The sequence below is a fragment of the Rhinoraja longicauda genome, chromosome 1 (genome assembly GCF_053455715.1).
Source record: "Rhinoraja longicauda isolate Sanriku21f chromosome 1, sRhiLon1.1, whole genome shotgun sequence".
NCBI lineage: Eukaryota > Metazoa > Chordata > Chondrichthyes > Rajiformes > Arhynchobatidae > Rhinoraja > Rhinoraja longicauda.
Genome location: NC_135953.1, coordinates 1,355,827 through 1,377,791, shown reverse-complemented (window position 1 = coordinate 1,377,791; position 21,965 = coordinate 1,355,827). Strand labels below are relative to the sequence as shown.

General features: G+C 48.5%; 1 protein-coding gene across 1 annotated transcript in view; it reads left to right on the top strand.

Moving 5' to 3' along the window:
• LOC144598413 (disintegrin and metalloproteinase domain-containing protein 12-like) overlaps window positions 1-21,965 on the top strand; it is a 117,739-nt gene that overhangs the window by 57,073 nt on the left and 38,701 nt on the right. The window contains exons 12-13 of the mRNA XM_078408576.1: window positions 11,434-11,611; window positions 14,829-14,921. Coding sequence (XP_078264702.1) covers window positions 11,434-11,611; window positions 14,829-14,921 — 271 coding nt within the window. The remainder of the gene's footprint in view (window positions 1-11,433; window positions 11,612-14,828; window positions 14,922-21,965) is intronic.

The following is a 21,965-nucleotide window of genomic DNA, read 5'->3' as shown; positions in this document are numbered from 1 at the left end:
TGAAGACAGAAGCTGGTGAATTTATTATGGGAAACAAGGAAATGGCAGACGAGTTAAACAGGTACTTTGGATCTGTCTTGACTAAGGAAGATATAAACAATCTCCCAGATGTACTAGTGGACAGAGGTCCTAGGGTAACGGAGGAACTGAAGGAAATCCACATTAGGCAGGAAATGGTGTTGGGTAGATTGATGGGACTGAAGGCTGATAAATCCCCAGGGCCTGATGGTCTGCATCCCAGGGTACTTAAGGAAGTGGCTCTAGAAATCGTGGACGCATTGGTGATCATTTTCCAATGCTCTATAGATTCAGGATCAGTTCCTGTGGATTGGAGGGTAGCTAATGTTATCCCACTTTTTAAGAAAGGAGGGAGAGAGAAAACGGGAAATTATAGACCAGTTAGCCTGACATCAGTGGTGGGGACGATGCTGGAGTCAATTATAAAAGAAGTAATATTTGGATAGCAGTAACAGGATCGTTCCGAGTCAGCATGGATTTACGAAGGGGAAATCATGCTTGACTGATCTTCTGAAATTTTTTGAGGATGAAACTAGGAAAATTGACAAGGGAGAGCCAGTGGATGTAGTGTACCTGGACTTTCAGAAAGCCTTTGATAAGGTCCCACATAGGAGATTAGGTGGCAAGATTAGAGCACATGGTATTGGGGGTAGGGTACTAACATGGATGGAAAATTGGTTGGCAGACAATAGACAATAGGTGCAGGAGGAGGCCATTCAGCCCTTCGAGCCAGCACCGCCATTCAATGTGATCATGGCTGATCATTCTCAATCAGTACCCCGTACCTGCCTTCTCCCCATACCCCCTGACTCCGCTATCCTTAAGAGCTCTATCCAGCTCTCTCTTGAATGCATTCAGAGATTTGGCCTCCACTGCCTTCTGAGGTAGAGAATTCCACAGATTCACAACTCTCTGACTGAAAAAGTTTTTCCTCATCTCAGTTCTAAATGGCCTACCTCTTATTCTTAAACTGTGGCCCCTTGTTCTGGACTCCCCCAACATTGGGAACATGTTTCCTGCCTCTAACGTGTCCAACCCCTTAATAATCTTATACGTTTCGATAATATCTCCTCTCATCCTTCTAAATTCCAGGGTATACAAGCCTAGTCGCTCCAGTCTTTCAACATATGACAGTCCCGCCATTCCGGGAAATAACCTAGTAAACCTACGCTGCACGCCCTCAATAGCAAGAATATCCTTCCTCAAATTTGGAGACCAAATCTGCACACAGTACTCCAGGGGAGGTCTCAATAGGGCCCTGCACAACCTGTCCAAGTCACCCTGCAACCTCATAGCATCTTCCTCACAGTTCACACTACCACCCAGCTTTGTATCATCTGCAAATTTGCTAATGGTACTTTTAATCCCTTCATCCAAGTCATTCTGTAAAGGTCGGGAAGTTGGAGAGAGGACGACCGTTGGCTGAAAGTAAGTACCTGCTAATAGTGGTAGGAACGGCAGTTTAAAAAGAGCGCCAATAGGGCACTGTTAATCAGTCTGTAAAGGTCGGGAAGTTGGAGAGAGGACCACCGTTGGCTGAAAGTAAGTGAGTGGCAATTACAGTGTAATAAGTCAGTTAGAAGAGAATACGTGGATTGGTTGATCATTTAAGTGAGAAGTCTGGTAAATTGGACAATCAGGCAATTTAATTGGTGATATAAGCAAGACTTGCAAAAGTGTGTAGCCCAGTGAGGGAAGGGCCCAGTGAGGGAAGGGCCCAGTGAGGGAAGGGCCCAGTGAGGGAAGGGCCCAGTGAGGGAAGGGCCCAGTGAGGGAAGGGCCCAGTGAGGGAAGGGCCCAGTGAGGGAAGGGCCCAGTGAGGGAAGGGCCCAGTGAGGGAAGGGCCCAGTGAGGGAAGGGCCCAGTGAGGGAAGGGCCCAGTGAGGGAAGGGCCCAGTGAGGGAAGGGCCCAGTGAGGGAAGGGCCCAGTGAGGGAAGGGCCCAGTGAGGGAAGGGCCCAGTGAGGGAAGGGCCCAGTGAGGGAAGGGCCCAGTGAGGGAAGGGCCCAGTGAGGGAAGTGCCCGTCATTGGCTGCGAGTCTTCGGCGAGGAGGCTGAGGTGAGGAGGTTACAATTGTTTTAAGCCTGAACTGTTTATAGACACAAAGTAATGGCGGACAAGTTGGTGCAGTGTGTTTCCTGCAGGATGTGGGAAGATAGGGATGTCGCTGGAGCTTCTGGGAGCTACACCTGCAAGAACTGTGTCCAGGTGCAGCTCCTGAATGGACGTGTGGTGGAGTTGGAGAGGCAGTTGGATGATCTCAGGGCCATCCGGGAATGCGAGAGTTTCCTGGACAGGACCTATTGTGAGGCTGTCACGCCAAGGGTCCAGGTCGAGCGAAGGTGGGAGACTGTTTCAGGGGGGAGTGGACGTGGACTACAGGAGACCCCAGTGGCTGTGCCTATTTCAAATAGGTATACCCTCTTGGGAACTGTCGGGGCAGAAGACGTTTCCAGTCCGAGTGGCGGACCTGTTGGCAAGGATACTCGACAGGGGAGACCGAAGTCAGGAAGAGCCGTAGTGGTGGGTGACTCCATCGTCCGAGGGACGGACAGAAGATTCTGTGGCAGCAGGAGGGACTTGAGGATGGTCTGTTGCCTCCCTGGTGCCAGGGTTCAGCACATCACGGACCGGCTTCAGAAAATCCTAGTGAGGGAAGGCGATCAACCTGAAGTCGTTGTGCACGTGGGCACGAATGACATCGGGCGGAAGAGGAAGGAGGTGCTACAGCGGGAGTTTAGAGAGTTAGGAAAAAGACTGAGAAGTAGGAACCAGGGGCCACAGTTTAAGAATAAGGGGTAAACCGTTTTGAACGGAGATGAGGAAAAACGTTTTCAGTCAAAGAGTTGTAAATCTGTGGAATTCTCTGCCTCAGAAGGCAGTGGAGGCCAATTCTCTGGATGCTTTCAAGAGAGAGCTCGTTAGAGCTCTTAACGATAGCGGAGTCAGGGGGTATGGGGAGAAGGCAGGAACGGGGTCCTGATTGTGAATGATCAGCCATGATCACATTGAATGGCGGTGCTGGCTCAAAGGACCGAATGGCCTACTCCTGCACCTATTGTCTATTGAAAGGGTGTAGGGTGGGAATAAGAAGTTGGGACATTACGCTGCAGTTGTACAAGATGTTGGTGAGGACGCATTTGGAGTATTGGGTTCAGATTTGGTCACCCTGCCATAGGAAAGGTGTCATTAAGCTGGACAGTGTTCAGAGAAGATTTACAAGGATGTTGTCTGGACTCGAGGGCCTGAGCTATTAAGAGAGGTTGGACGGACTAGAACATTATTTCTTGGAGCGCAGGAGGGTTATGGGTGATCCTATAGAAGTGCATAAGATCATGAGGGGAATAGATAGGATAAATGCACTGATTCTTTTACCCATAGTAGGGGAATCAATAACCAAGGGACATAGGTTTAAGGTCAGAGGGGAAAGATTTAATAGGAACTTTAGGGGATACTTTTTCACACAGAGGATGGTGGGTAGATGGAATGAGCTGCCAGAGGAGGTAATTGACATGGGAACTATAACTACATTTATTAGACATTTTGGACAGGTATATAGATAGGAAGAGGGATATGGGCCAAACGTGGAAGTGGGATGTGTAGATGAGGCATCTTGGTTAGCATGGGCAGCAGGGCCTGTTTCAGTACTGTATAACTTGTTACCATGCCTTGATTAGGTGTTGATAGCTACAAGGAGAGGTTGGACAGACTCTGGAACACTACAGGTTGCGAGGGAGACCTACTAAAATATATAAAACCACAAGGCATATATAGGGTAGACAAATTCAGCCTTTTACCCAGGATGGAAATTAAAAATACTAGAGGGTCATAAGTGATAGGAGTAGAATTTGGCCATTTGGCCAATCAAGTCCACTCTGCCATTCAATCATGGCTGATCTATCTCTCCCTCCTAACCCCATTCTCCTGCCTTCTCCCCGTAACCCCTGACACCCGTACAAATCAAGAATCTATCTATCTCTGCCTTAAAAATATCCACTGACGGCCTCCACAGCCTTCTGTGGCAAATAATTCCACAGATTCACTACCCTCTGACTAAAGAAATTCCAACACATCTCCATCCTTAAAGAACGTCTTTTAATTCTGAGGCTGTGCCCTCTAGTCCTAGACTCTCCCACTAGTGGAAACATCCTCTCCACATCCACTCTATCCAGGCCTTTCACTATTCTGTACGTTTCAATGAGATCCCCCCTCATTCTTCTAAACTCCAGCGAGTACAGGCCCAGTGCTGACAAACGCTCATCATAGGTTAACCTACTCATTCCTGGGATCATTCTTGTAAACCTCCTCTGGACCCTCTCCAGAGCCAGCACATCCTTCCTCAGATATGGTGCCCAAAGTTGCTCACAATATTCCAAATGCGGCCTTTCCAGCACCTTATAGAGCCTCAGCATTACATCCTTGTTTTTGTATACATGCCCTCTTGAAATAAATGTTAGCATTGAGTTTGCTTTCTTTACTACTGATTAACTTTTTGGGAATCCTGCACCAGCACTCCCTTGCACCTCCGGCATAGCTTTAAGGTGACTGTAGATCTATGTCTGGTTTTACTGTTGTGCACCCGGTCCGTAATCCAGGCCGGGTTTTGTACTGCGTTATCCCGCGTTATCCTGGTGTTAGCTGGGAGATCCTGTTGGGGACTGGAGGTAATGGAAGCCAGCATCTGTACTATAAGGACCCGCTAATAAAGGACTTATTTATATATACCTGAGTGCCTCTCAATGAACACACTCACAAACATGGTGTCAGAAGTGGCCGTTATTTAGCTTTTGGGTCACCACCATTTGTTTCCTCAAGACCTATTGTCTATTGTCTATTGTCTATTGACTTTTGACGTCTCTAACCATGGCTGATTCTTTTCGGAGGCCTGATCCACTTGTCTTTGACGGCAACATCGGTGAAGGTTGGCGCACCTTCGAGGAAGATTACGATGTGTTCATTGCTGCTGCACACCACGACAAGACTCCCCACGTACAAGCATCCATTCTCCTCAATCTTGCAGGTTTGGAAGCAATCCGTCGGGCGAAACTGTTTGTTTATGCTGAGGCTGTGCTGGATGCGGCTGGTGCAGTTGTCACAACTGCCGAGACGATTCAAGACCCTGTGTGCCTTAAGAATAAATTTCGGCAGCGGTGTGATCCGCAGACTAACCTTATCATGGAACGGCACAAATTCTTTACATGTTCCCAGAAACCGGGTGAGCCGGTTGAAAACTATATCAACTCTTTGAAATACGCCGCATCAAGTTGCAGATTTGGTAGCCTCTGTGATGAACTCACGAGAGACAGGCTTGTGTGTTGTATCACTAACGATAAATTGAGAAGGGGCCTTCTGTGTGATTGCGATCTTACTCTAGCTAAAGCGATTAGCACCTGTCGGATTTATGAATAGACGGATGTCGACACAAGGACTTTGAGTGCCGTGCCTCAGCCTGTTTTCCGCGTTGACTCGACGGGACCATTTATCAGAAAGGAACGTCGACCGTTCAAAGTGACACAAGCCCAGCCTGGCAGGGCTGGCATCAGCCTCGTTAGTGATTGTACTAATTGTGGTTACTCTCATATAGCCAAACGGGAGAACTGCCCGGCTTTTGGACAGATTTGTCATGGCTGCAAACGAAGAAATGATTTCTTGAAATGCTGCAGAAGTTCCAATACGATTGAGACAAAACAAGCTGTACATTCAATACACCCAGAGCCTTCACATGACTTATCTGATAGTGATACTGTAAACTTCAGTACACCTTCAGTGGATGGAATTCGCCTCAATACACACTCTGTCCGGGGCCAGTTAATTAAGCACAAAGATCCCATGGTCATATTAAAGATAAACAACGTGCCAGTTGTTTATCTAAATAGACACAGGTGCGGCGTGCAATGTCATATCTCATGCCGAGTTTTCAAGGCTTCGCAGAGCTGAGGAATTAAAAACATGACAAGGTTCCACATGGAAGGTTGATTAAGAAGGTTAAATCGTTGGGTATTAATAGTGAGGTTGCAAGATGGATTCAATAATGGCTGAATGGGAGATACCAGAGGGTAACGGTTGACAATTGTATGTCAGGTTGGAGGCCAGTGTCTAGTGGAGTACCCCAAGGATCTGTGTTGGGTCCACTGTTGTTTGTCATTTACATTAATGATCTGGATGATGGTGTGGCAAATTGGATTAGTAAATATGCAGATGATACTAAGATAGGTGGTGTAGTTGATAGTGAGGTAGATTTTCAAAGTCTACAGAGAGACTTGGGCCTTTTGGAAGGGTGGGCTGAAAGATGGCAGATGGAGTTTAATGCTGATAAGTGTGAGGTGCTGCATTTTGGTAGGACAAATCAAAATAGGACGTACAGGGTAAATGGTAGGGAATTGAGGAATGCAGTGGAACAGAGGGATCTGGGAATAACTGTGCATTGTTCCCTGAAGGTGGAATCTCATGTGGATAGGGTGGTGAAGAAGGCGTTTGGTATGCTTGCCTTTATAAATCAGAGCATCGAGTATAGAAGTTGGGATGTAATGTTGAAATTGTACAGGGCATTGGTGAGGCCGAATCTGGAGTATGGTGTGCAGTTCTGGTCGCCAAATTATAGGAAGGATGTCGACAAAATGGAGAGGGTACAGAGGAGATTTACTAGAATGTTGCCTGGGTTTCAGCACTTAGGCTACAGAGAGAGCTTGAACAGGTTGGGTCTTTATTCTTTGGAGCGTAGAAGGTTGAGGGGGGACTTGATAGAGGTTTTTTAAATTTTGAGAGGGACGGACAGAGTTGACGTGGGTAGGCTTTTCCCTTTGAGAGTGGGGAAGATTCCAACAAGGGGACATAGCTTCAGAATTGAGGGACAAAGGTTTAGGGGTAACATGAGGGGGAACTTCTTTACTCAGAGGGTGGTGGCTGTATGGAATGGGCTTCCAGTGGAAGTGGTGGAGGCTGGCTCGATTTTATTATTTAATAGTAAATTGGATAGGTATATGGATAGGAGGGGATTAGAGGGTTATGGTCTGAGTGCAGGTAGATGAGACTAGGTCAGGGAGAATGGTCGGCGTGGACTGGTAGGGCCGGACAGGCCTGTTTCCATGCTGTAGTTGTTATATGGTTATATGGTTATATGCGACGCAACCCTCACAGCATACGGGGGGAACGAAGTGCTTCCTCTTGGAGTGGTGAAGCTACAGTGCCACCTCGCGGCACAATCGTACAATTTACAATTTTACGTCGTGGATTGCACAGTCATGCCTCTCCTTGGGATTGAAGCATGTATCGACATGGGACTGATTTAATTCGGCAAGGCCGTGCATCAGCTTGCGCCAGTCCCAGACTCCACACAATGTATCCTCGCGAACTATAAGGATCTCTTCAGCGACGAACTGGGCAAGCTGCCTATCACTTACTCAATGACTATTAACCGGGATGTGAGACCCGTGGTCCGCCCTGCTCAACGCATCCCAGTCGCCATGCGAGACCGGGTCAAGGCTGAGCTTGACAGGATGGAAGCTCTAGGAGTTATTACTCCTGTTATGGAGCCCACTGACTGGGTGTCCTCGATGGTGGCCGCGACCAAGAAGAACAAGCGGGAGATACGTATATGCATCAACCCGAGGGATTTAAACACTGCACTCAAGGGACCTCATCACCCGATGCGCACTGTGGAGAAGGTGGCTGCACACATGGGCAAGGCGACAGTGTTCTCCGTTCTCAACGCCAAGACCTCGTTCTGGCAAATTCCCCTGGACCACAAATCATCTCTGCTCACTACTTTCAGCACATCCTTCGGACGGTACAGATTCTTGCGGATGCCGTTCGGGATTAACGCGGCCAGTGAAGTGTTTCAACACTCTATGGAGCAGCTCTTCGACAGATACCCCTGTGCGATTGTTGTCGATGACATTATCGTGGCTGGTAAGGATGTGCAGGAGCACGATGTTAACTTAAGGAAGGTACTCAATCGTGCCAGGGAGGTACATTTGAAACTCAACCCCAACAAGTGCAGGTTCCGTGTCAACAAGGTGAACTATGTAGGACATGTTTTCACCAGTGAGGGCCTCAAGGCTGATCCTGAGAAGAGAGCAGCCATCAGTGAAATGGCAGTTCCGACTGATGTCACCAGCCTGCAGAGGTTCCTGGGCATGGTGAACTATCTTGGCAAGTTTATTCCTCACTTTAGTGAACTCTCCGCTCCACTGCGACAGCTATCTCACAAAGACATTGCATGGACGTGGCATGAGCAACAACAGCGGGCTTTTGACGCTCTCAGACACCTGATGTCGTGTCCTCCCACCCTGGCATATTTCGACGTCAATCGACCAGTTACGCTGACCTGCGACGCATCCCAGTATGGACTCGGTGCTGCGTGCCTGCAGGATGGCCAGCCCATTGCTTATGCCTCAAGGACCATGACAGACGCGGAGACACGCTACGCACAAATCGAGAAAGAACTGTTGGACTTGTCTTTGCATGTGAAAAGTTCAATGACTACATCTTTGGCAAGACTGCCATTGTGGAGACCGATCACCAACCACTGATTTCCATACTGAACAAACCACTCCATGCTGCCCGGCGAGACTGCAGCGTATGCTGCTGCGTCTCCAAAAACACGACATGACACTAATCTACAAACCCGGCAAGGACATGCACCTAGCTGACACCCTGTCCCGTGCGCCCAGGAAGACCTCTAACGAGCATGCTGCTGAGAAGGATTGTTTTGATGTCATGATGGTCGATCATCTCCCCTCGTCTTGTTTGGAATTGTTGGTGGCACACACGGCAGAGGACCACACGTTGCAGTCGCTTGCGTCCGTCATTCGACACGGTTGACCGAGCAAATCGCATATGGTACCATTCACTGTACAACCGTACTTCCCCGTTAGAGATGAGCTGGTTATCGAGAACGGGGTCATTATGAAAGGCCACAAGGCGGTGATCCCTGCCTCACTACGGCAGCAGTACTTTGACACAATACATCGGGGCCACCCTGGCGCTGAGGCAACGGTTCAGCGAGCCAAAAGTATGTTTTTCTGGCCTGCTATGTCTGACTACATGCGCCAGAGGGTGCAATCATGTGCAGTATGTAACGGCTTGGCCCCGCATCAGCAAAGGGAACCACTTTTGCTGCACCCGGTTCCTGATTTACCCTGGTCCTCTGTGGCCACTGACATTTGTGAGTGGCGTGGCAATCAATATCTGGTTCTGGTGGATTCCTATTCCGGATGGTTGGAGATCGATTTGCTCCGCACAGTTTCCTCAGCGGCGATAATTCAAAAACTGGCGAGACATTTCTCGGTCCATGGGTCTCCTCACACCCTCATGTCGGATAACGCCGATCAATTTACCAGTCAGTGTTTCAAGGACTTTGCTATGCGCTGGGATTTTAAACACATCACCAGCAGCCCGGAGTATCCACAGTCAAACGGGCTAGCCAAGAGGGCTGTCCGTAATGCCAAACAGGTCATGGAGAGATCCAGAACAGCCGGGTCCAATGTATTCCTGGATCTCCTCAATCTCCGTAATGTTTCATGTGACCCGGTATTGGGTTCGCCAGCCCAACGATTGATGTCCAGACAAACTTGTACCACCCTTCCTGTTGCAAGACACCGGCTGCAGCCCCATGTTCACGAGCCCCAATTTGTTCAGGCTCAGCTGCAACATAAACGGCAGATCCAGAAGGCGTATTACGACAGGTCTAGCCATCCTCTCCAGCCTCTGTCGGAGGGTCAGACGGTCCGTCTGCAGACCCAGAAGGGTCATGATCGTCTGGGCGTAGTTAGTGGGATCTGCCAGGAGCCACGGTCCTATCTTGTCTAATCGGAAGGAGGAACCTACCGGCGGAACAGAAAACACTTTCTACCGGTGAATGAGCCTGTGCCATCTCATCCGCGTCCGCATGGCTACACGGAGGTCGCAGATGGCAGGTTACAGACCGATGGAGGCCAGGCGTCGGCAGACCACAAGCCGGTCTTTACACCAACAAAGGAGCCGGTGATGGAATCACCCATAAAATTGCCTACACAGCCACCCGTGACGTCACCGGTGCAGTCTCCTGTGCAGAAGGCCGTTGCGAGACCAGTGCCGTTTGAACCACCACCTACGGTGCTGACACCTACAATGGATACGGCGGAGGGCTTGTATTGTACTCGTGCAGGACGGGTCTGTAAGCCCAATCCCAAGTACCAAGACTGTGGCTAGACACTTGCTATGGACTCTGGTTAATTACGGTCGTTACCGTTCCCTTTTTGTTTATCTTACTCGAGTTGTATCCTCCTCTGCTTAGCGTTTGTCGTAGTTGTTTTTCATCCCTTGTATTAGGATGGGGGTAAGCTGTAGTTGTTTCATATTGTAGTGGCTTTATATACTCTTATCTAGTTTGGGGGCTTATGCTTAAGAAGGGGGATGTAGATCCATGTCTGGTTTTACTGTTGTGCACCCGGTCCGTAATCCAGGCCGGGTTTTGTACTGTGTTATCCCGCGTTATCCTGGTGTTAGCTGGGAGATCCTGTTGGGGACTGGAGGAAATGGAAGCCAGCATCTGTACTATAAGGACCCGCTAATAAAGGACTTGTGTATATATATATATATATATACCTGAGTGCCTCTCAATGAACGCACTCACAAACAGTGACAGGGGCAAAGATTAATGAAGATGTGTGGGCAGGTTTATTATACAGAAGGTGGTGGGTGCCTGGAATACACTGCTGGCATTGTGGTTGAGTAAGGTTGCCAACTGTCCCGTATTAGCAGGGACATCCTGTGTTTTGGGCTCAATTGGTTTGTGCTGTATGGGACCACCCTTGTCCCGTATTAGGCTCGGGGGGCGCTGTAGGCCCGGACACTGTAGGCCCGGACACTGTAGGCCCGGACACTGTAGGCCCGGACACTGTAGGCCCGGGCCCTGTAGGCCTGTGTGCCGCTGTAGGCCCGGACACTGTAGGCCCGGACACTGCAGGTCCGGGGGGCGCTGTAAGCCGGGACAGTGTAGGCTAACGGAGTGTGTTCGGGGAGCGGGGCCGAGTGTGTTCACCTAACGGAGGTTGTGTAGCAACTCGCCTCCCGGCCCAGGCAGGCGCCATTGGTGGAGCGGGAGCAGGTGGCCGCTGGCTGGGTGAGGTCACGTGGGGCGTGGGTGGTGACATCACCTTTTGTCCCTTACTTGGGAGTGAGAAAGTTGGCAACCCTATGGTTGAGGCAGATATGATCGTGGCATTTAAGAGACATTGGCACAGTGACATGGGGATGCAGGGAATGGATGGATACAGATTATGTGGAGGTAGTTAAGAGTTGGTTTTGGCATCGTGTTCAGCACAGGACTCGTGTCCAGTTCCTGTGGTGTTTATATCTTCCCTCACACTGGCGTGAGGCTCAACGACTCTTCCCTTCATCCCTTTGAAATAATCCATTTATCTTTATTTTCAGTTCGGTAACCCAATCAAAGTTTAGCAGTTGCAGCCGGCACGACCTGAAGATAAGCCTGACACGGGGAGCAGGCCACTGTCTCTACAACGTTCCCAACATGGAGCAGCTGGTCGGAGGCCCAAAGTGCGGCAACATGTTCTTGGAGAAGGGTGAACAATGTGACTGTGGCAGGCCTGGGGTGGGTAGCTGTGCAAATCTGGTGGGGGGGGGTGGTCTGGGGAGGGGAGGGGGGTGTAAAGCGGGAGGTGTGGAAACCTGGAGATGTGCAAACTGTTCTCTGATCTGATGGAGCCCACAGGCAGGTGGCAGAGCGACCGACTGGGAACCCTTGGCATGGAATACACTGGGTTAGGGGGAGCAATTGCAGATGTCAATTGTTCAAAGGGAGGTGGCCACTGATGCTTTATCAATTGAATGAATTAAATTGAATTAAAAATAACATTTAAAATACATTTACATAAATGCATGGATAGGAAAAGTCCAGAGGAACATGACTCAAATGCAGGCAAACCATACGCCTTTCATATATTTGTTTTTCCCATCTTGGGAAAAAGATTCCACTAGTTTATCCTACCTACGTCTCATAATGTTATCATATATCATATCATATCATATCATATCATATCATATATATACAGCCGGAAACAGGCCTTTTCGGCCCTCCAAGTCCGTGCCGCCCAGCGATCCCCGTACATTAACACTATCCTACACCCACTAGGGACAATTTTTACATTTACCCAGCCAATTAACCTACATACCTGTACGTCTTTGGAGTGTGGGAGGAAACCGAAGATCTCGGAGAAAACCCACGCAGGTCACGGGGAGAACGTACAAACTCCTTACAGTGCAGCACCCGTAGTCGGGTCCCCCCTCAACCCCAAACGTTTCAGAGAAAACAAGCAGCCTGTCCAACCTCTCCCTGCAGCTATTAGTTAACCCTTGTTACAACGGGCAAGGGGGAGAGATGGTGTCTGTTATTGGAGACTCTGTTATTGGATGGAGCCTTGGGGTCGAGACGGGCCGAGGAAGAGATCCAGCCAAGGTGGACGGGCCGCACTGCCGAGTAAAGAAGGGGACCCGTCATGGGGGGGCGCTGAGGACTAAGGGGGACCTGGCATGGGGGGGGGGGGGGGTGCTGTTGAGAACCAAGGGAGACCTGGCGAGGGGGGGCCACTGAGATCTAAGGGGGATCTGCCATGGGGGGGCCACTGAGATCTAAGGGGGATCTGGCATGGGGGGAGGGCACTGAGAACCAAGGGGGATCTGGCATTGGGGGGCGCTGAGATCTAAGGGGGATCCGGCATGGGGGGGGGGCACTGAGATCTAAGGGGGATCTGGCATGGGGGGAGGGCGCTGAGAACCAAGGGGGATCTGGCATGGGGGGGCGCTGAGATCTAAGGGGGATCCGGCATGGGGGGGCGCTGAGAACCAAGGGAGATCTGGCATGGGGGGGAAGGCGCTGAGAATGAAGGGGGATCTGGCATGGGGGGCGCTGAGAACCAAGGGGGATCCGGCATGGGGGGGGTGCTGAGATCTAAGGGGGATCTGGCACGGGGGGGGCGCTGAGATCTAAGGGGGATCTGGCACGGGGGGGGCGCTGAGATCTAAGGGGGATCTGGCTTGGGGGGGGGGACGCTGAGATCTAAGGGGGATCTGGCACGGGGGGGGCGCTGAGATCTAAGGGGGATCTGGCATGGGGGGGGGCACTGAGAACGAAGGGGGATCTGGCACGGGGGGGCGCTGAGATTTAAGGGGGATCTGGCATGGGGGGGGGCACTGAGAACGAAGGGGGGCACGGCGTGTAACTGTCCATGTTTTTGTGATGACTCTTTTGTGTAATTTGTATGCAAAAACGAAGAATTTCATTGCACCTATCCAGGAACAAGTGACAATAACATCTCATTATCATCATCGCCAATTGTCCATTATAAGTAGGGGTAAACATGAAACAACTATGTTTCTAACTACAATACAAAGTTCTTTTTAACCGCTCATAATGGTTTTTGTTACTGCAAAAAATAGTAAAGGCTTTTGTTCCATTGTTTAATGGAATATCGTTGCATTAGTGTCAATGGAAGCCATTGCCCATCGGCAGCGTAACTCACAGCCTGTGTTCTTCAAGAGACACTGGTGTCTGATTATTATGGGGACGCTCTGACCGTTATAACTGATATCAGTTATAGAGAGGTCCGTAATAACGAGGGTAGACTGAACTCCCTTGGCCAGGCATCATTCTGCTAAACCTTCTCTGCACCCTATCCATAGCCACCACATTCTCTCTGTAATGGGGTGACCAGAACCTCACACAATACTCCAAATGTGGTTTAAACAAAGTTATATAAAGCTGCATCATGACTGTAATATCACCAACATAATCAAGGACAAATCTCACCCAAGTCACTCCCTCTCCCATCAGGCAAGAGGTACAGAAGTGTGAAAACACACACTTCCAGATTCAGGGACAGTTTTTCCCCCAGCTGTTATCAGGCAACAAAACCACCCTATCACCAACTAGAGTGGTCCTGGCCTCCAATCTACCTCATTGGAGATCCTCGGACCATCTTAATTGGACTTTACATTGCACTGAATATTGATCCCTTTATCTGGAAGGCTTGACTGTAATCATGTACAGTCTTTCCACTGACTGGATATCACGCAAAAAAAAGCTTTTCAATGTACTTCTGTATACGTGCAAATAAACTAAACTGTCTCTTATAATGCCCCAAGCAAGGGATGAAGGCGAGCATACCGTATGCCTTCTATACCACTCTAACTACGTGTTGCTGTCCATCTGCTTTCAGTAATGTTCAATGAAGGATACATACACCGATCAGCCAAAACATTATGACCTGATGAGCCAAAACATTATGACCCCCTGCCTAATATGCTGTTGGTCCTCCGTGTGCAGCCCCATATGCAGCAGGGTGCGATGCACTGCGTATTGTGACACATTCCTCCTGTGATCACCAATAATTTTTTTTGTGACTTGGGCCGCAGTAGACCTTCTGTCGGTTCGGACCAGACGGGATAGCCTTCGTTGCCCTCGCTCATCGATGAGCCTTGGGCGCCCAACACCCAGTCTGTCTCCGGTTTGTGGTTTGTCCCTCCTCGGACCACTGTCGGTCGGTACTCACCACTGCTGACCGAGAGCAACCCACAAGCCTTGCCGTTTCAGAGATGCTCTGACCCAGTCGTCTGGTCTGTTCACTTCCTGCCTAATATATCCCACCCCTTGACAGGTGCCATTGTAACTAGATAATCAATGTTATTCACTTTGCCTGTCGGTGGTCATAATGTTTTGGCTGATTGGTGTATTGTCGGGAACTCCAAAGGAGTTTCATCTCAATGTGTTGATGTCACTTCAGTAACGGTACTTCCTGTATGTTTTCCGACAGCAATGTTCGGACCCCTGCTGTGATGCTAAAACCTGTAGACTCAAACGTGCGGCAAAATGTTCATCTCTTGGTCCGTGCTGCAAGAACTGCAAAGTAAGGGCTCCGCTTGTCAACCGATGGTACTGTATGCGGATGAGGTCTGATCACATATAAGGTTTTGGGGAGAGATGTGATCTCATAATTTAAACACTTTAGTTTCCACTTTTGGCGTGATCTCAACTCCATTCCAGTAGAAGCGGAAAAGGTTTCTCTTCACAGCTGTGTGGAAGAGCTCCATGCACCACACTCTCAACTATTTGCTTTGTGGCTCATTTGACAGCACAATGACACAATGGGCCTGAAGCCTGTTTTACCTTGCATGACAGGAATCCTTTGGTGAGCAGTCATGTTATACCTGCGATTGTAGTCATGCAGCATGGAAACACTCTGTGGCCCAACTTATGCATGCCAAGAAAGATGTCCAACTGCGTTAGTCCCACTTTGTATTTTGTCCGTGTCCCTCCACACCTTTTCTATCCATGTACCTATTCAAATGTCTTTTACATGTTGTAACTGGGCCCTGCTCTATCACGTACCCTGGCAATTCTTTCCACATACCCACCACCAATAGATTGCATGGAATCCAGGGTGAGCTGGCCAATTGGATTCAACATTGACTTGGAGGAAGGAGACGAAGAGTAGTTGTGGAGGGTTGGTTTTGCCCATTGGAGTTGTAAACAATGGAGGGCTGCAGGGGTCAATGCTGGGACCACTGCTATTTGCCATTCAAATTATTAATATGAATAACAAAATAGTTGACATTGTTAGTACATTTTACAGATGACAAATAGGTGGTATAGTAGACATTGAGGAAGAATACCCAAGATTGAAACAGGATCCAGATCAATTGGCAAAAGAGGCTAAGGAATGGCAAATGGAGTTTACTCTAACAAGTATGGGGTGATGTACTTTGGAAAGTCAGGGCCCTGGAGAGTGCTGCAGAACAAAGAGATCTGGGAGTACAGGGGCATGGTTCCTGTGCAGGGGCAAGTGTTGTCCACAATGTAGATAAATGTGAGGTTATCCACTTTGGCGGCATAAAAAATGAGGTAGATTATTATCTCAATGGTGTCAGATTAGGTAAAGGGGAAGTAGAACGAGACCTGGGTGGCCTTGTACACCAATCACTGTAAGTAAGCGTGCAGGTACAGCAGGCAGTGAAGAAAGCTAATGGCATGTTGACCTTCATAATGAGAGGATTTGAGTATAGGAGTAAAGAGGTTCTTCTGCAGTTGTATAGGGCCCTGGTAAGACCACATCTGGAGTATTGTATGAAGTCTTGGTCTCCTAATTTGAGGAAGGACATCCTTGCTATTGAGGCAGTGCAGCATAGGTTCACGAGGTTAATTCCTGGGATGGCGGGACTGTCATATAAGGAAAGATTGGAAAGACTGGGCTTGTATTCATTGGAGTTTTGAAGGATGAGAGGATCTTATAGAGATGTATAAAATTATAAAAGGACTGGACAAACAAGATGCAGGAAAAATGTTCCCAATATTGGGGGAGTCCAGAACCAGGGGCCTCAATCTACGAATGAAGGGGAGGCCATTTAAAACAGAGATGAGCAAAAACTTTTTCAACCAGAGTGTTCTGAATTTGTGGAATTCTCTGCCACAGAAGGCAGTGGAGGACAATTCACTGGATAAATTTAAAAGAGAGTTAGATAGAGCTCTAGGGGCTAGTGGAATCAAGGGATATGGGGAGAAGGCAGGCACAGGTTACTGATTGTGGATGATCAGCCATGATCACAATGTGTATAAGAAAATAACTGCAGATGCTGGTACAAATCGAAGGTATTTATTCACAAAATGCTGGAGTAACTCAGCAGATCAGCCAGCATCTCAGGAGAGAAGGAATGGGTGACTTCAGGAAACGGGGCTTCCCCTCTTCCATTATAGATGAGGCTCTCACTAGGGTCTCTTCTACATCCCGCAGCTCCGCTCTTGCTCCCCCTACCCCCACTCGCAACAAGGACAGAATCCCCCTCGTCCTCACCTTCCACCCCACCAGCCAGCGAATCCAACAAATCATCCGCCAACATTTCCGTCACCTACAACGGGACCCCACCACTGGCCATATCTTCCCATCCCCTCCCCTCTGCGTTCCGCAGAGACCGTTCCCTCCATAACTCCCTGGTCCACTCGTCCCTTCCTACCCAAACCACCCCAACCCCGGGCACTTTCCCCTGCAACCGCACGAGATGCAACACCTGTCCCTTTACCTCCCCCCTCAACTCCACCCAAGGACCCAAACAGTCTTTCCAGGTGTGACAGAGGTTCACCTGCACCTCCTCCAACCTCATCTATTGCATCCGCTGCTCTAGATGTCAACTTATTTACATCGGCGAAACCTAGCACAGGCTCGGCGATCGCTTCGCTCAACACCTGCGCTCGGTCCGCGTTGGCCAAACTGATCTCCCGGTGGCCGAGCACTTCAACTCCCCCTCCCATTCCCAGTCTGACCTTTCTGTCATGGGCCTCCTCCAGTGCCATAGTGAGGCCCGCCGGAAATTGGAGGAACAGCACCTCATATTTCGCCTGGGCAGCTTGCAGCCCAGTGGTATGAACATCGACTTCTCCAACTTTAGATAGTTCCTCTGTCCCTCTCTTCCCCTCCTCCTTCCCAGATCTCCCTCTATCTTCCTGTCTCCACTTATATTCTTCCTTTGTCCCGCCCCCCTGACATCAGTCTGAAGAAGGGTCTCGACCCGAAACGTCACCCATTCCTTCTCTCCTGAGATGCTGCCTGACCTGCTGTGTTTCTCCAGCATTTTGTGAATAAATAGCCATGATCACAATGAATGGCGGTGCTGGCTCGAAGGGCCAAATGGCCTCCTCCTGCACCTATTTTTGGTTTTGATGTTTCTACAGGAAGAGACAAGGGAGATAAGGGAGGGTGGAAACATTTACTAAGGATATTTCTTATTTCCTTGAATGGAAAGCCTCATCTTGGAAGTAGATGTGGGAGGAGACAGAGAAATTGAGAGTAGGGAAGTGTCTTGGCAAGAGGAAGGGTGGGAGGAAGTGCAGTCCAGATAACTGTGGGTTTGTAGTAGACGTCAGTTAATAGTCTATCCCCTGTGATGGAGACAGGGAGATCAATCAAGGGGACAGAGATGTCAGAGATAGGAAACTAATCCCATCTGTCTGCACAGTCCAAATTCTTCCATTCCCCCCCTGACCATATGTCCGTCCAAATGCCTCTTAAACAACACTATCACGTCTGGTTTCACCACCACCTTGGCAATGCATTGCAAACTTCCACCCCAGCCCCCTGACCCAACCCTTGAATTTAAATCTATGCTCTCTTGTTTTTGACATTTCCATCTGTGAAAAAGGTTCTGATTTTCCATCCTATCAATGCCTCTCATAATTATTTTTGCTCTTCTCAGGTCTCTGAATCTCCAGAGAATACAATCCAAGTCCGTCCAACCTTATAGGTGATTCTCTCTAATCCTGGCAAAATTCTGTAAATCTCTTCTGCACCCTTTCCAAATCAGAGAGCTCCAGAAGGCCTTGGCAGGGAGAGCTTAGTCAATATGATAAGTTTTACTCTACAAATTGAGAGGGAGAAGGGAAAATAGGAAGTGTCAGTATTACAGTATAGCAAAGGGGATTATCATCATATCATATCATATATATACAGCCGGAAACAGGCCTTTTCGGCCCTCCAAGTCCGTGCCGCCCAGCGATCCCCGTACATTAACACTATCCTACACCCACTAGGGACAATTTTTTTAAAACATTTACCCAGCCATTTAACCTACATACCTGTACGTCTTTGGAGTGTGGGAGGAAACCGAAGATCTCGGAGAAAACCCACGCAGGTCACGGGGAGAACGTACAAACTCCTTACAGTGCAGCACCCGTAGTCAGGATCGAACCTGAGTCTCCGGCGCTGCATTCGCTGTAAAGCAGCAACTCTACCGCTGCGCTACCGTGCGACAGAGGCATGAGGCAGGAGCTGGCCAGAATTGACTGGAAGGAGGCCCTCGCAGGGAAGACTGTAAAACAGCAATGGCAGGTATTCCTGGGAATAATGCAGAAGTTGCAGGATCAATTTATCCCAAAGAGGAGGAAAGATTCCAAGGGGAGTAAGAGGCACCCGTGGCTGACAAAGGAAGTCAAGGACAGCATAAAAATAAAAGAGCAGAAGTACAACAAAGCAAAGAAGAGTGGGAAGCCAGAGGATTGGGACTCTTTTAAAGAGCAACAGAAGATGACTAAGGCAATACGGGGAGAAAAGATGAGGTACGAGGGTAAACTAGCCAATAATATAAAGGAGGATAGTAAAAGCTTTTTTAGGTATGTAAAGAGGAAAAAAATAGTCAAGGCAAATGTGGGTCCCTTGAAGACAGAAGCGGGGGAATTTATTATGGGAAACAAGGAAATGGCAGAAGAGTTGAACCGGTACTTTGGATCTGTCTTCACTAAGGAAGATACAAGCAATCTCCCAGATGTTCTAGTGGCCAGAGCTCCCAGGGTGACGGAGGAACTGAAGGAAATCCACATTAGGCAGGAAATGGTGTTGGGTAGACTGATGGGACTGAAGGCTGATAAATCCCCAGGGCCTGATGATCTGCATCCCAGAGTATTTAAGGAGGTGGCGCTAGAAATTGTGGACGCATTTGTGATCATTTTCCAGTGTTCTATAAATTCAGGATCAGTTCCTGTGGATTGGAGTGTAGCTAATGTTGTCCCACTTTTTAAGAAAGGAGGGAGAGAGAAAACGGGAAATTATAGACCAGTTAGTCTGACATCAGTGGTGGGGAAGATGCTGGAGTCAATTATAAAAGACGAAATTGCGGAGCATTTGGATAACAGGATTGTTCCGAGTCAGCATGGATTTATGAAGGGGAAATCATGCTTGACTAATCTTCTGGAATTTTTTTGAGGATGTAATCAGGAAAATCGACAGGGGAGAGTCGGTGGATGTGGTGTACCTTGACTTTCAGAAAGCCTTTGACAAGGTTCCACATAGGAGATTAGTGGGCAAAATTAGAGCACATGGTATTGGAGGTAGGGTACTGACATGGATAGAAAATTGGTTGACAGACAGAAAGCAAAGAGTGGGGATAAATGGGTCCCTTTCATAATGGCAGGCAGTAACTAGTGGTGTACCGCAAGGCTCGGTGCTGGGACCGCAGCTATTTACAATATACATTAATGACTTGGATGAAGGGATTAAAAGTACCATTAGCAAATTTGCAGTTGATACAAAGCTGGGTGGTAGTGTGAACTGTGAGGAAGATACTATGAGGTTGCAGGGTGACTTGGACAGGTTGTGTGAGTGGGCGGATGCATGGCAGATGCTGTTTAATGTGGATAAGTGTGAGGTTATCCACTTTGGTGGTAAGAATAGGAAGGCAGAGTATTATCTGAATGGTGTCAAGTTAGGAACAGGGGACGTACAACGAGATCTGGGTGTCCTAGTGCATCAGTCACTGAAAGGAAGCATGCAGGTACAGCAGGCAGTGAAGAAAGCCAATGGAATGTTGGCCTTCATAACAAGAGAAGTTGAGTATAGGAGCAAAGAGGTCCTTCTGCAGTTGTACAGGGCCCTAGTGAGACCGCACCTGGAGTACTATGTGCAGTTTTGGTCTCCAAATTTGAGGAAGGATATTTTTGCTATTGAGGGCGTGCAGTGTAGGTTTACTAGGTTAATTCCCGGAATGGCGGGACTATCATATGTTGAAAGACTGGAGCGACTAGGCTTGTATACACTGGAATTTAGAAGGATGAGAGGAGCGTATAAGATTATTAAGAGGTTGGACACATTGGAGGCAGGAAACATGTTCCCAATGTTGGGTGAGTCCAGAACAAGGGGCCAAAGTTTAAGAATAAGGGGTAGGCCATTTAGAACTGAGATGAGGAAAAACTTTTTCAGTCAGAGAGTTGTGAATCTGTGGAATTCTCTGCCTCAGAAGGCAGTGGAGGCCAATTCTCTGAATGCATTCAAGAGAGAGCTGGATAGAGCTCTTAAAGATAGCGGAGTCAGGGGGTATGGGGAGAAGGCAGGAACGGGGTACTGATTGAGAATGATCAGCCATGATCGCATTGAATGGCGGTGCTGGCTCGAAGGGCCGAATGGCCTCCTCCTGCACCTATTTTCTATGTTTCTGTGTCCAGCGAGACAATATGGGTGGATCTGCACGAGAGAAAGGGGAGAATCACCTTGCTGCCATTGTATGACAGGTTACCAAATAGTCAACAAGAATTAAAGAAACATAAACGCCAGGAGATTGCACAGCTGCAAGGCAAATAGTATAGACTGGGTCTGTCATATTGCCAGGGGCTTAGATGGGGTGCAATTTGTCATGTGTGTTGAGGAGTTTCCTCAGGCAATATGTATTGGGCCCTGTGAGGGAGAGGACAAAGCTTCACCTGCTCTTGTGGAATTAGGCAGAGCAAATGACTGAAGGCCAGTGGGTGAGCACAGTTCCATTACCTTTAAAATAGTTTTGATTAAGACAGGGTGGTTCCACATGTGAAGTTCTAAATTGAGACAAGGCCAACTTTGATGGTATTAGGCAGGAACTTGCAAATCTCCCACAGATTCTGCCTAAGCGGTTGTAGTGTTTTCTGTTTGTATTTTTACAACCTCAGCCCCTACACTTCACAGAGGACATCCTTGTAATTGAGGCAGTGCAGCGTAGGTTCACGAGATTGATCCCTGGGATGGTGGGACTGTCATATGAGGAAAGATTGAAAAGACTAGGCTAGTATTCACTGGAGTTTAGAAGGATGAGAGGGGATTGTATAGAGACATATAAAATTATAAAAGGACTGGACAAGCTAAATGTAGAAAAAATGTTCCCAATGTTGGGGGAGTCCAGAACCAGGGAATAAAGGGGAGGCCATTTAAAACTGAGGTGAAAAGGAACTTTTTCACCCAGAGAGTTGTGAATTTGTCGAATTCTCTGTCACAGAGGGCAGTGGAGGCCAATTCACTGGATGAATTTAACCATATAACCATATAACAATTACAGCACGGAAACAGGCCAGTTTGGGCCTTCTAGTCCATGCCGAACACTTTCTCCGACCTAGTCCCATCTACCTGCTCTCAGACCATAACCCTCCAATCCCTTCCCCTCCATAT